This window comes from Biomphalaria glabrata, chromosome 13, assembly GCF_947242115.1.
Source record: "Biomphalaria glabrata chromosome 13, xgBioGlab47.1, whole genome shotgun sequence".
Classification (NCBI taxonomy): Eukaryota; Metazoa; Mollusca; class Gastropoda; family Planorbidae; genus Biomphalaria; species Biomphalaria glabrata.
Genome location: NC_074723.1, coordinates 32,213,581 through 32,226,929, shown reverse-complemented (window position 1 = coordinate 32,226,929; position 13,349 = coordinate 32,213,581). Strand labels below are relative to the sequence as shown.

The 13,349-nt window shown below is 38.2% G+C and overlaps 1 protein-coding gene across 4 annotated transcripts in view; it reads right to left on the bottom strand.

Moving 5' to 3' along the window:
• The window catches only part of LOC106062948 (uncharacterized), a 192,057-nt gene that overhangs the window by 19,215 nt on the left and 159,493 nt on the right, over window positions 1–13,349 (bottom strand). For 3 of the 4 annotated variants that reach the window (XR_008774238.1, XM_056007479.1, XM_056007476.1), the window contains exons 6-8: window positions 5,190–5,484; window positions 1,060–1,335; window positions 170–288 (exon numbers count right to left, since the gene is read on the bottom strand). Coding sequence is in view for 3 of the 4 variants with exons in the window: in XM_056007479.1 (XP_055863454.1) it covers window positions 170–288; window positions 1,060–1,335; window positions 5,190–5,484 (690 nt within the window). In the remaining variant the exon portion in view is untranslated. The remainder of the gene's footprint in view (window positions 1–169; window positions 289–1,059; window positions 1,336–5,189; window positions 5,485–13,349) is intronic. The other variant, XM_056007477.1, reaches the window with a different exon arrangement.

Here is a 13,349-nt window from a genome sequence, read left to right as displayed (position 1 = left end):
CCCTCAAGTGGGGGGCTGGGAGATTTTCAAAGGCTACATACTTGATCACACTACTGAGCTTCTCTGAAAGCTATATAGTTGATTGCACTACTGACCTTCTCTGAAAGCTATATAGCTTATTGTACCACTGACCTTCTCTGAAAGCTACGTAGCTGATTGTACCACTGACCTTCTCTGAAAGCTATATAGTTGATCCTACATCTGTTCTCCACCCACTTGAGCCTGTATCTCTCGTCATGCTTGTCTGTAGTCTTCTTCCAGCCGAGTTCTAGCAGTGGACCTTCCACCCTGTACCATAGAGAACACAGAGTCATCACATTAGTGCGAGAGGATAGCATGAACAAGACAATGACCTATCCATTTTACTTTCCCATGTGACGAGAGGTGGAACATGGTCATCTAGTTGTTGAATCTTAATGGGACTTATAATAATGGTTGACCAAGAAACATTTGAAAAATGCAAAAGTCCATTGGCACAGTTGCTAAAGAGATCCACAATATGCATTGCAAAAGTTTAAAGGTCAGAAAGTGGATGATTAAACAAATTACCGTGCACGGAATAGATATAAAGCCATCTGCTACATACGTTTTCAAATTCGATGACAATTTTACAAGCATAAATATCGTATTTCTATTAGGTAACCCGATCAATCAATAATATAATAATATTATACTGTTACAATATTATACTGATACAACTATTCAACCAGATCTATATTCAATAGATTTCAAGACAAGGAACTTTTGTTAAAGAAGTGGAATAAAAAATAGATGCGGCCTGGTTTAAATAATTCATTTCAAAAACGTTTACTTGAGGCCTTCTTTATTTCTCGCATCGAATGCAATAGACTTAGGCCTACTAGAAGTAAACTGTATGATCATGGATCAATCGTCAAGACATTAGTTGCTAAATATTCTATAGCCTGAACAAACTGACGCCCAAGACCAATATCTCATTTTAATAGCACAGTCCGCATTTCCACCTCAACAGCAATGGACAATCACATCATCAACAACAACAAACACAGACGGCACACTCGTCCAACCAATACTACTCACAAATGATTATTGTTGCCGCGACTTATATAAAACATCGGTCTCCGGTCCGGACATGCGTACACGTGCATGCGTGGAAACATGAGAGCTTCCGGCGCAGAGTTCGTCTCGTTCAAGGTCGGCGGGGTCTTTTGGCAGGCGTGCAGAAGATCTCTGGCTTTCTGATGCATTTGTTTGCGTTTAAGATACTCTTTCTTGAAAAGGCTGCTAGTTAGCGGCTTGAGTTTGTGCCGAGGGCTACTCTTCTGGCTTTTAGGGTTTCGGTGTCGGCTCTTCTTGCTGTAATTGGTGAGGGGATGAAATAATGTGGTTAAATGTTGTAGACACAGCCTCAGTGCGTCCAATGGTACCCTTATTTTTAACCACGCTCATGATACGTAAGTGAAAATCAAAACCAAAGAAGCTACATCCTGCTCAAACAACCGGTGTGACTCATTTTAAGTCACAGACTTGAAATATTTTTCTGAAGCGTGTTCAAGGGTACCGGACGCACTGAATGACTGACCTTCAAATGAATTTCACAAGAGATGATGTTGACATCTAGGTAAATGACAGCAGACATTTTGTACTTTTAATGTTTTACATGCTTTGAACTATTCACTTTATGATTCTGTTAGCCTGCAAGCTCTGTTAATCCAGCTATTGTGTCATAGGTCTCATGACGGCATGACACATGATTGATACGATTACTGAATTATATAGCCTACAATCAGCCCAATCTTCCTTGACTGAATACAAAGTGGTCATGTTCCCACTATGAATGATTGTCTTGACAATGTTCCCACTGTGTCTGATTGTCTTGAATGCATCTCAGATGACTGTCGTCAGAAAGGTGACGATGACGCTCCAAGTCAGAAGAGACAGCCACTTGTTCGGCACAAACGAAGCACAAGATTTGAACCCGCGCACTTCGGAGACGAACGTCGGTGTAACTGCGGCGAATGAACGCATGATGTGCATCTGGACGAGTTCCCATTTTAAAACTCTTCTTACTGGTTGATGATGACTATTCAACGTATTAAATACCGTTATAACAAATATCCAAAACGAAGGAAGACAATGCATAAAACCGCCAATCGAAAGAGAACCCACACATTTAAAGTCTCTTCTGCTATGGTCATCATCACCATTCTGACCTCACACAAAAAGACATGAAATATTATACAGAACAACACTTAAACAAAACATAGGTATGAGTGGCATCAGTGGCGTAGCTAGAAATTTGGGGGCTCGGGGGACTTGACATCATGACATGTGATAATGGCGTAATATTTTATATTTAATGTAAACAAAATATTCGAACACTAATTTTAGGGTTAGGGTTAGGCCCTCGAGTCCCGAAGATAAACGGTACACTACTTCACAGACCCATTAGTAACCTACATATTTTGCCACATTCTACATGTATTAAGTCATTGTGTGTCAAGGGACGGGAGGAATCTAACAAATAAATGCACTACAAGGAAACAAGGAAAGCAAATGCTGCAATAGCAGAAAGTTTTTAAGAGAAGTACTGTACAGTTCACGCCACATTAACAGACCATAATGTACGATTATCATACAAACATTATATCTACCTGGATTTTAGATGCGGTGCTAGAATGTATATTTTTTTAAGAAAAGGAGAGAATAATTCTTAGAAGGCTACAACTGATAAAAAAAATGTACCACTTCACTCCCCTTAAGGTTCCAGGAAGATAAAGAGTTAAAAGATTTATCGTAAAAAGTCTCCAATTCAACAGTAACATCACATTTCTTTAACAAGAAGAATTATGAATCTTCTAAACCAGTGATGCCCAAAATACGGCCCGCGGGCCAGAACCGGCCCGCGACGTGGTTCTATCCGGCCCGCCGAAACGTCGGCACAATATGAAGAAAATCCAGTGTCCAAAAAAAAAAAAAAAAACATTAATTAAAAAATATCTTTCCCTACGTAGAGTAAATTGATTGGTATCGATACTAAGCCAACATATTTGTTTTATACAGAAAGAATAGCTCCCTTTAAAAAACATAACATTAAACAGCTTTAGGAAATCAAACAAATAAATAAATAAGGTGGCATTCAGGGTTAGAGACGCCATTATTGGATTACACCTAAAGTGGAGGATTGATGAGAATATTTACCTAAAATGAGAAGGAAATATGTCGGCTGCATGTCTATTTTCTGTTGCGCTGACGAGTCTACCAACATATCTGATACCGCTCAAAATTTTGGTATTTATTCGCGACAAAAACAACAGTTTTAAAATCAGAAAAGAAGTAGTTATTTGGAGCATGGATGGAATCGCCAGAGGCAAAATTATGACAAAAAAAGTTTTAACCATCACAGAGAATCTTTTTCCCTTAGAGAAATTAGTGGGAGTGACTACTGATAGTGCCACAACTATGGTTGACAGCAATAGTTTTAGAGGTCAAACGAACCGAGCCTCTGTGGTCTCATTAAATTATTCACCAACAAAATCTATGGACCATGTGATGATGATCATGTTAAGATTGAACAATATTCTTCGTTTCTAAAATCCATCTGCGGCCAATTGTCAATTGCCCAGACAGAGCTACAACTGAAACTGATAGACTTACAAACTAGACATCCTTACTTGATAATTTCAAGTGATGCAGACTATTGATTTCTAATCCATCTTTCTTGCATAAACTTTTCGAAATGTCTGCAACAAGTGTTATGGATGATCACAATAATTGAATTACTGACTTAACCCTGTGCACTCCCAGGGGAGCCAAGGACCGCAACACCTATCCTCCGAACTCGGTTCTGTGCAGTTTTCTTCATCTGCTCCCAATACAAGCACGTATTAGTGAGACACACTTGTTCAGTGATGAATCGTGCGATACCAATGCTACGTAATCGTATCGTCTCTTAGACGAACATCTAGAATTCTAGATTCAGTTCTTCAACTTGGTGTCTCAACTATGCAGCCGGATATTTAAAAGTAGTTTAGGATAAACTTCTCATGAATTAAAGTAAATACTAGATTCAGGGGTTTCTAATAAAAATTGGTTTATTGTATAATTAAATTTTTCCCCCTTTTTCTTCATGTGGCCTGCGACTCGAGTGTCGAATATTAAAATGGCCCGCCGTCAGAGTGAGGTTGAGCATCACTGTTCTAAACCATTCCTAAGCCTGCTGTACTAAACTCTGCGGATACCCTGAGGATCGGTTGGAGTCTAACGCACACATTCATTAGATCGCTATGCCAATCTTATGGTCCAGTTCGTGACACGGGCTGCATGACAACAACAAAACATCTCTTCCAAAGGAAGCTCACTTCTGCGACCTCATTATGCAGTGTGGGCAAGAAGAATCTAGAGGGGGGGGGGCGGATATCGGGGCGTCACGAGCTTGATATAGCTCGCGGGTCGCAAGTTGGGCATCAGCGGTCTAAAGAATGTGAGCATAGACCCCGCTAGAAAAAAAAACTTTAGCATGTAAATATTGGGAAATAAAACCGTAAATGTTGTACTTGGAAACGACAAGTCTAATAAAGGTTGACAAAAGCTAACATAATAAATGACGTCATCTGTCAGAAGTCTGTCATGCCAATGGCTAACATTTTTGAAAGGAGCATTAAGAATCTCTTGCCGCTACATAGTCACTCCACAGAGTCCTGTGTACACCTCTTAGTGGTGAACGGAGTCCTGTGCACACCTCGTAGTGGTGAACAGAGTCCTGTGACGTCTTTGGCTAATCTACAGGATGCATGTCCTCAAGATGAGAGGTAGTCATGGCCCATCGGTGTGCGGACACGCCCTGACCACAAACCAAACCCACAGTTATAGGTTAAAAGCCACACTACCTTATATGTTCAGGTAAAATCAGAGTACTCTATTAGAAAGTCTGGTTTTGGAGCCCCGTAGCTGGAGGACAGAACACTCAGTCAATTTCCTGCAAACACCGGACTTTCGGTGCTCCAAACCAGATCCGGTCAGCAGGGAAGAGAGGCGAGAGATGAGGTTCAACACTTCGGCGCTCGAAATTTTAACGCCCAGTCTTTCCCCCCCCCAACAATGGATTGGCTACTCCATCTCTGACAGAGATGTCTTAGACAATACGTCAAAAAGTAAATGATTCAAGAAATATTACGTAAAACAAACAAATAATCAAACGTCTGACTTACAGGATGCTGTTGTTTCCGCCGCTGACGTAGAAGGTGGGTTGCATGTTTGTGGGGAGGGTGCAGGAGGGCGCCTTGTTGTTCTTGACTCCTTTCTTTCCGCCTCCTCCGCTGCTGTCGTCGCTGCCTTTGCCCACGCTGTCGTCGCCGGCGCCCTCTCCCTGCTCGCTGGTTTTCTCCTTCTTGCTCTCGCTGGCGCTCTTGCTGCTGGAGCTGCTCTCTCCACCATCGGCGCCCTCGCCCTTGCCCTGGGCTGCCTTCCTAACCTGAGCACTTGATTTGTGAATGATTCCAGTACCTGCAAACGTTAAGATATGTTCCTCTGTTTTATGCATACGATCAAGTATCTATTAGCAAAGGAATTATGTTTATGACGATGTATGATCAATCAGGGCATTATGAATATGACAATCAGGGCATTATAACAGGTAAAATGTATTAGGGCATTAAAGAAAAAAGTAAAAAGTTCCCCTTTTTAGACCTTGTGGTCTATAGGACAAATGATGTAAAGGTTATCTGTTTCTGTGGCCTAAGTTATCGAGGGTGTCATGTGGCCAGCACAACGATCAACCGCCTTTACTTTCCCCCTGCATTATGACAAGCAATATTTAGCTCATTAACTGAATAAGAAATTAATTAAAAAATAATTCGTCATTATTTTAGTATTTATTCAACGTACAATTAGACTTTTGGTGCGCATAGGCTTGAAAAAAAATGATGGCTGTAAGTCTTTAAGCAGGCCACGCTTGCTACAATCACTCACAACAGCATTAGCTATTGTAGCTAAAAAGAACTGAAGGACTGAAGGACGTCCTACTACCCATACACATCTGAAGTCTAGTTGTATTTTGAATGAATAATTTTAAAAAATAATGAATTATTAAAAAAATAACATTCTTGAGCTGCTGAGCTGCCTTTTTTTTCCTCATCAAAACCAAGAGCCCTAATATTAATCAATGATTATCAATCTGTCAATTAATCAGTCTATATTAAATGTTTCTTAACCAATTTATTGGTAATTTGGCCAACGATCTGTCTTTTAAACTAAAAGGTTCTAAAACATGTTCTGTTCAGTGACCTCTTAACAAGCAGTACGATATTAGCGGGCCCAAGACGCAGCCATATTTGTCTGACCAAATCGCATATTTCTAATCCCGCTGAAATAAACAAACTCTCCGCCACCGTGTGTTATTTTTTTTTTTTTTGCTCTGTGCTTTTCCTAATACTTGAATACAGTGTTTCCCAAACTTTTGATCTATGCGTACCCCTATTATTACTTTGTAATGCTGAGTACCCCTCGCCTTCCCCGCCTCACCAAACTTTAATTAACAGAACATAATAAATGGGCTTTTAAAAAATCAGCATAGTTAATGAGGTGCAACGCGTAAACCCCTCCAAAGTCTTTACGTACCCCTATCATTGTTGTTTTGTCAATAGTCATAGAAGAGTTCGTAATAGACATATTAAACAGTAGTCAGGGTCCAGTTGACTATTATTCAAATTATCCGATCTGAACAAACTGGTTTTTATGAAAAAAAATATATTTGTATACTATTTTCATCTTTCTGTGGAACCACAACGGTCGTTTCACGCACGCCTGGACTCCAGTTTGAGAGCCTGTGTTTTAAACAATCGATCTATTGGGGAATTCGTCAATCAATCATGCCTTTTAGCTAATCAATCTGTTGTTACGTAGTTTAATCCATTTATTTAACCGTAGATGTTGTAATCAATCCTTTATAACTAATCAATGCAACAGATCTTTGTGGACCTAATCCCTCTGCTATAGGTCAACAATCATATCCTACTCCGCCAATACAAGCCAATGAATTCTACGCTCCTCGAAGTTCTTAGCAGAATTGTTACACAATAAAAACTTTAAAAACGTGTGCGACTTAAGTTTCCTTGCTGAGCACACCATCAGCACATCATATTCATAAAGTCTTTCACCAATAAAGTTACAAAAATTTTGAATTTCATTGAAGTGTTAATCTAACACTAACTTTCACACTGGTGTAAGTAATGGAAAGTCAGACACAATAAAATATTTGCAAAATATCTATCGACTGTCAGACTACGTATTCCCCTTCTCCCTCTCTCTCTCTATCTCCATTACTTGTTTACATTGAATGTCTAACCAAAGTTATGATAAAGTTACTAAAAAAAACAAACTATTCCAAAATATAATGAATTTTAGAGAAGAGATGTGATTGCGATAATAACATTATTAGTATGTACTTTTGTTGAATTCTTGAGTTTCTTAGATCATATTATTGCGGATTTAAAATTGTCTACTTTTATATTTTGGTAAACGGGCATACTTCGGACTTGTAGAAAAGGGAAGGGGGTGGTATGTGCGCAGCATAGTGTGAATGTAGAATGGTGCGAAGATGCGTTGAAAGAGGAAGAAAGAACAGAAATCATGGAGCACTGTGAACGAGGAGATTCATTTATGTTATTATTCGTTGAACAGGATTAAAGTTCTCATAATCTAACAACTTGTAGTTCTCAGCTGGTGTAGGATTAAAAGAGACTCATCAGCTCGTTACAACCAAACACCCCTTAGAAAAATAATTCAAAAGCTTGGTATGAAAAATTCGGATTGGGAAAAGTTGGGGTACACAAAACTTTACATTGAAACAGCCAGCAAGGGAGATCATCACAGAAATACATCGCCTTCTCTACACGATAAACATTTAAACAGGATTTTGTTTACCGAGGTTCACAAATCTCTGCAATATTTCTACAAGCATATGAATACTTTTATTATTTCAAAGCACTAAAAACCATAAGTAAAAACGGGTGGCGTGTGATCGAGATAAGTAGCGAAGTATGGAGTTCCATATGACCAAATCACATTCTAGTTGCCTATCACTTGTTTTGCAAGACCATAATCTCTAACGCAAACATTATAAAGCACAAACAATTAAAAAAAAAGGTAAACAAAAGCCGTGTTGTAGAGAGTACAGTGCTTTAGATCGAGAACACTTAAAGAAATGCACTGGAATTTTAATTACATGGTAAAGTGTGCGGGGACGGGCCGGGGGTGGTGGTTTTCACCTTGAAGGTCACTTATCAGTAAGGAGAGAAGGACCTTTATAGTTCTTGTCGTCAAGCCTAATAGCTCAGAGTTGTGCTCTAAATAGTTCCAGTCTGAGAATGAGACATACACAATAAGCAGCATTGTGTGGGTGTTTGCGGATAAGAGCCGGGGGGGGGGGGATACTCCCCAATACTCCACGTTCCCAAGCACCTGAAAGTAAACCGATCACCGATAAGGAAGATTACCATGACCGATGGTCGCTGAAACCTTAGACACGTTAGGATCATTAAATAAAACAAGGAGGCGTTTCTGTCGTCTGAGCTTTGAAAAGCTGGCCCGCTAGAATCTCGTGCGTTGTTATGCTGTGACAATACTTACGTAGCCTACCAAACAATGTCGTTGAGGGACTAGCATGAGACTATTGAGTCTGAAGAGGAACCAGTGTGCCTCGTTCTGAGACATTTAATGCACTTTTTGTTAAATATAAATTATAGATTTTCGAAAGGGGAGAGTGACACATCTTCACCTAAATATAATTATTTACAAGGGAACTTTCCGATATTACGTAACAAAAAAAAGGCCAAAAGGGTGTGGGGGGGGGGTATACACATTTGTTACCGGTACGATTTGTTACAAGGGGGAGGCGCGTAGGCCGAGTAGTAAAGAGCTTGGATTTCGAAACTCGAGGTGAAGACTGGGATTTTTAATTTCAGCATCTCCAGGGCGCCTCTGAGTCCACCCAGCTGTAATGGGTATCTGACATTAGTTGGGTCAAAGTAAAGGCGGTCATTATCCTGGCCACATGACATCTTGGTTAACCGTAGGATATAGAAACCAATGACCATCATTTTTCTTATTGGTGTGTGTGTGTGGGGGGGGGGCAGTGGGGGGAGGTCTGAACATTTATAACAACAACAAACATTTGAAATGAATAAACAGGCAGCAAAAAAAGTATAAAAACAATCGCTGATTACACAACAATCTTGATTTTTTCAATAAAATCCAAACAACTTTTCACTATCATTTCAGTCTGCCGTTGCTCTTAGCAGACAGTTCAAGCGATATAAAGTGTGATTTAGCGGTTTGGGTTCTGTTACGATTGGTTACTAGGGAAGGAAGGGGGAGGGGTAAAAAGATGATTTTTTAGCGTTACGCAATATCTGAACCTTAATTAAGATCAAGTCAAAGATGGTTCCGCCATGTTGGCGGAAGAAGTGCAGACGCCATATTTACAGGACGATACAAGCATCATAGGCTTATATATATTAGGCCTATATCTAGACTGGACATGGACATCTTTTAACACTACAAAAAATGTCGCGAATTTTTATTTTTAAAGTTGAAACAAGGCGTTGTTTTGTAAAGTAGTTATATAAGTAGTGATCTAGTAGGCCTAATTGAACTCATAATTATTATTTTGCAATTTTTAGATACATAATCTAGAAAGATCTAGGTAATCAATCTATTTAAATATACATAAGATGATTAAAATCAACAGCCATGAATTATTTCGATCTAGGATTTTTGAAACAAAATCTCAATGGAAACTAACAGAAAATGGCTTTGTTTCATATATTTGCGTGAATATATAGTTCTGTCATTAATAGCCCATTGTAAAGAAAATCCAAGAAACGATTTTGCATTATTTCTAAACTTTGAAAACTAAAGATCATTAGTTTTCTAAGACAGAAAAGATTGATTGGGGCGACTTCCCTTACAGCTTGAAAAAGAGTTACGTACATAAATCTCTCTATACATATAGGTCTGTGAATCGATCAATCACGGATAAGAATTTGTTTCCGGTTTCCAGTCTAGATAGAATATATAAGTCTATGACAAGCACATTGTATGTGTATTGATAAAAATGCGCACACGTTGTTAAGCACTTTTTTTGTGCACTTTCATTATGAAAACGAGGCGTCCTAAAATGTATTTTAATTATATAATTGGGGAAGATCTATAGACGTTTAGCTGTAAGTCACAACATGGACAGAACGTTTGCAAAGCTTTCAACTGATAAGGAAGAGTTTTAAAAAAACCCAAACATTTTCACGTTTTTTTTTCTCTCTCAAGGCTTTACTTCTTTTCCCGCCAATAATCTTGTTCAGCGCTGTAAATCCCAAGACAGTTTCAGCTAGCAGACGAGAGAAATGTTAACGATGACTTTAATTAGTGTAAGACGTGTCAGAGAGACAGAGACGTCGGCTTGGGTCGCAACGTTTATTTTTAATTATTTATTTTTTTTTACAAAGTTTATACCAACTCGCTGTCTGTCTGTCAAGGTGGACTATTTTACAGGTCATTTCTCCCACTTCCCAGTTGAAAATTTGGCACCAGTAGTCATTGTCGATGACAACAGATGATCCAATCAATCAATTAACAAGTCAGTTAATCAATTAGTCGTAACTAGTCATTGTATTTTATATAGAAAAAAATACTAAACTAAGAAGAGATCAACCTTACAAAGCTAAGATCTATGGCAGCGATGGAACGGTGTTCTCATTCATTACAAGCTTTGTTTTTAAAAACGTATCTTATATATTTTGATTTAAAGAGAGTTGTAATATTTTGTTTGTTTAATATTGAAAATATATTTGTGGAGATACCATGAAATAAGTAAATGACTTTAAAACAAGGTTACAAAGACAGTTTGTGTGGAAACACAATCTCAAGATCTCCCCCCCCCCCCCGAGGAAGTAGTCCACCAAGATAATATTATCAATATTTTCAGATAAAATATCAGAATGAAATTCTATCAAAGAAATCACACGTAAGTCTATTGTGTGGCTCCATCTCAAGGAACTTTCTACTAAGCCTTAGTGAGGGACTTTATTGGACCTCTGGAATAAATCTATACCCCGAATTCTTGAGATCCAAAACTGAACAATGATTTCATCTCAAATGAAAACTCTAAAGGAAACTTGAAAATGACCAAATGGGAGAAATAACGTGTACAATATTTTTTTTTTACGAGACAGAGTTGATATAAGCTTTGTCAGAAATACTTCAGAAAGGAGATAGGCCTAAAAATACAACTGGCAAAAGTGGATGATAATAATAATAAAAATATAATACGGGATTGATACCTATATTTTTTATGACATAATAAAAATAAACAAAAAACTTCAGGAAAATAAAAACATCAGGAGTATGGATATAATATCAGGAGAAATAAATAAATAAACATAACATTAGGAGTATAAACATCATATCAGGAGAAATAAACATAACATTAGGAGTATAAACATCACATCAGGAGAAAATAAACATAACATCAGGAGTATAAACATGGCATCAGGAGAAATAAACATAACATCAGGAGTATAAACATGACATCAGGAGAAATAAACATAACATCAGGAGTATAAACATGGCATCAGGAGAAATAAACATAACATCAGGAGTATAAACATGGCATCAGGAGAAATAAACATAACATTAGGAGTATAAACATCATATCAGGAGAAATAAACATAACATTAGGAGTATAAACATCACATCAGGAGAAATAAACATAACATCAGGAGTATAAACATGGCATCAGGAGAAATAAACATAACATCAGGAGTATAAACATGACATCAGGAGAAATAAACATAACATCAGGAGTATAAACATGGCATCAGGAGAAATAAACATAACATCAGGAGTATAAACATGGCATCAGGAGAAATAAACATAACATTAGGAGTATAAACATCATATCAGGAGAAATAAACATAACATTAGGAGTATAAACATCACATCAGGAGAAATAAACATAACATCAGGAGTATAAACATGGCATCAGGAGAAATAAACATAACATAAGGAGTATAAACATGACATCAGGAGAAATAAACATAACACCAGGAGTATAAACATGGCATCAGGAGAAATAAACATAACATCAGGAGTATAAACATGGCATCAGGAGAAATAAACATAACATCAGGAGTATAAACATGACATCAGGAGAAATAAACATAACATCAGGAGTATAAACATGACATCAGGAGAAATAAACATAACATCAGGAGTATAAACATGACATCAGGAGAAATAAACATAACATCAGAATTATAAACATCACATCAGGAGAAATAAACATAACATTACATCAGGAGTATAAACATCACGTCAGGAGAAATAAACATCACATCAGGAGTATAAACATCACATCAGGAGAAATAAACATAACATCAGGAGTATAAACAAAACATCAAAGATGTTGACATCGTATGTAGTGTGTAAATAAATAATTCATAACTTCCATTAATATGATTGTAAATACTAATACAGGCCCAGTAATAATTGTAAATTCTTATACTATATTCATAAATTTATTTTCAGACACCATTTTTCTAAATTGAAACCTTTTTTTTGTTTTTAAATAGTAAAGAACTCTTTTACACCCATTTAAATATCGAATTTAGCCTACTACTGAAATCAGGCTACTATAAATTTTTAAGTGTGCTCAATTGTAGTCCTGACAGTGACATTTGCCCCTTATTTTTGGCGGGTTATTTAATGTACACATCTACTTCAAAGTGTCATACGAACCTGAATTAATAAGAGTTGCGTCCCCTGCTGTCATGGTGACGGCTCGCTTCTCCTTTTCAACTTCCTCCAATAAAAACACACGCACGCACCCAAGATGGGGCAGCACTCGCTTTGACACCGGCGTGCGTAATGTTAGCCTCCGCTGACTAAATCCCCCCGAAATGGCCAAGTTTATTTAACAAGCGTGACGCGCTCTAAGGCCTCAATGAAATCAAAAACACAACATGAGCACACTGATCCTTGAATAATGAAAAGGAGATGGGGGGGAGGTCGATATTTTACCATCGAGATGGCACGAGCGTGCGGCGATATGCCGGATGGCTTCCTCGGCCACATACAGGGGGTTAACTAAAATGTTAAAAAAAGAATAGAAGCAGAGGGGGCGCGCAAAGGAGGGGGGTGAAAGAGGTTACAAAAGAATCAGATAACACTAACAGTAAACTTGTAAACAGCTGTGCAGCGAGATAGACTAATACTCCCTGCACGTGAGGTTCAGCCCCCCCCCCCACCTCGCCAACTTCTTGTCCTAGTCTCTGGCCAGCGGAGGGAAGAGACACAGCGCGCGTTGCTCTCTTTTG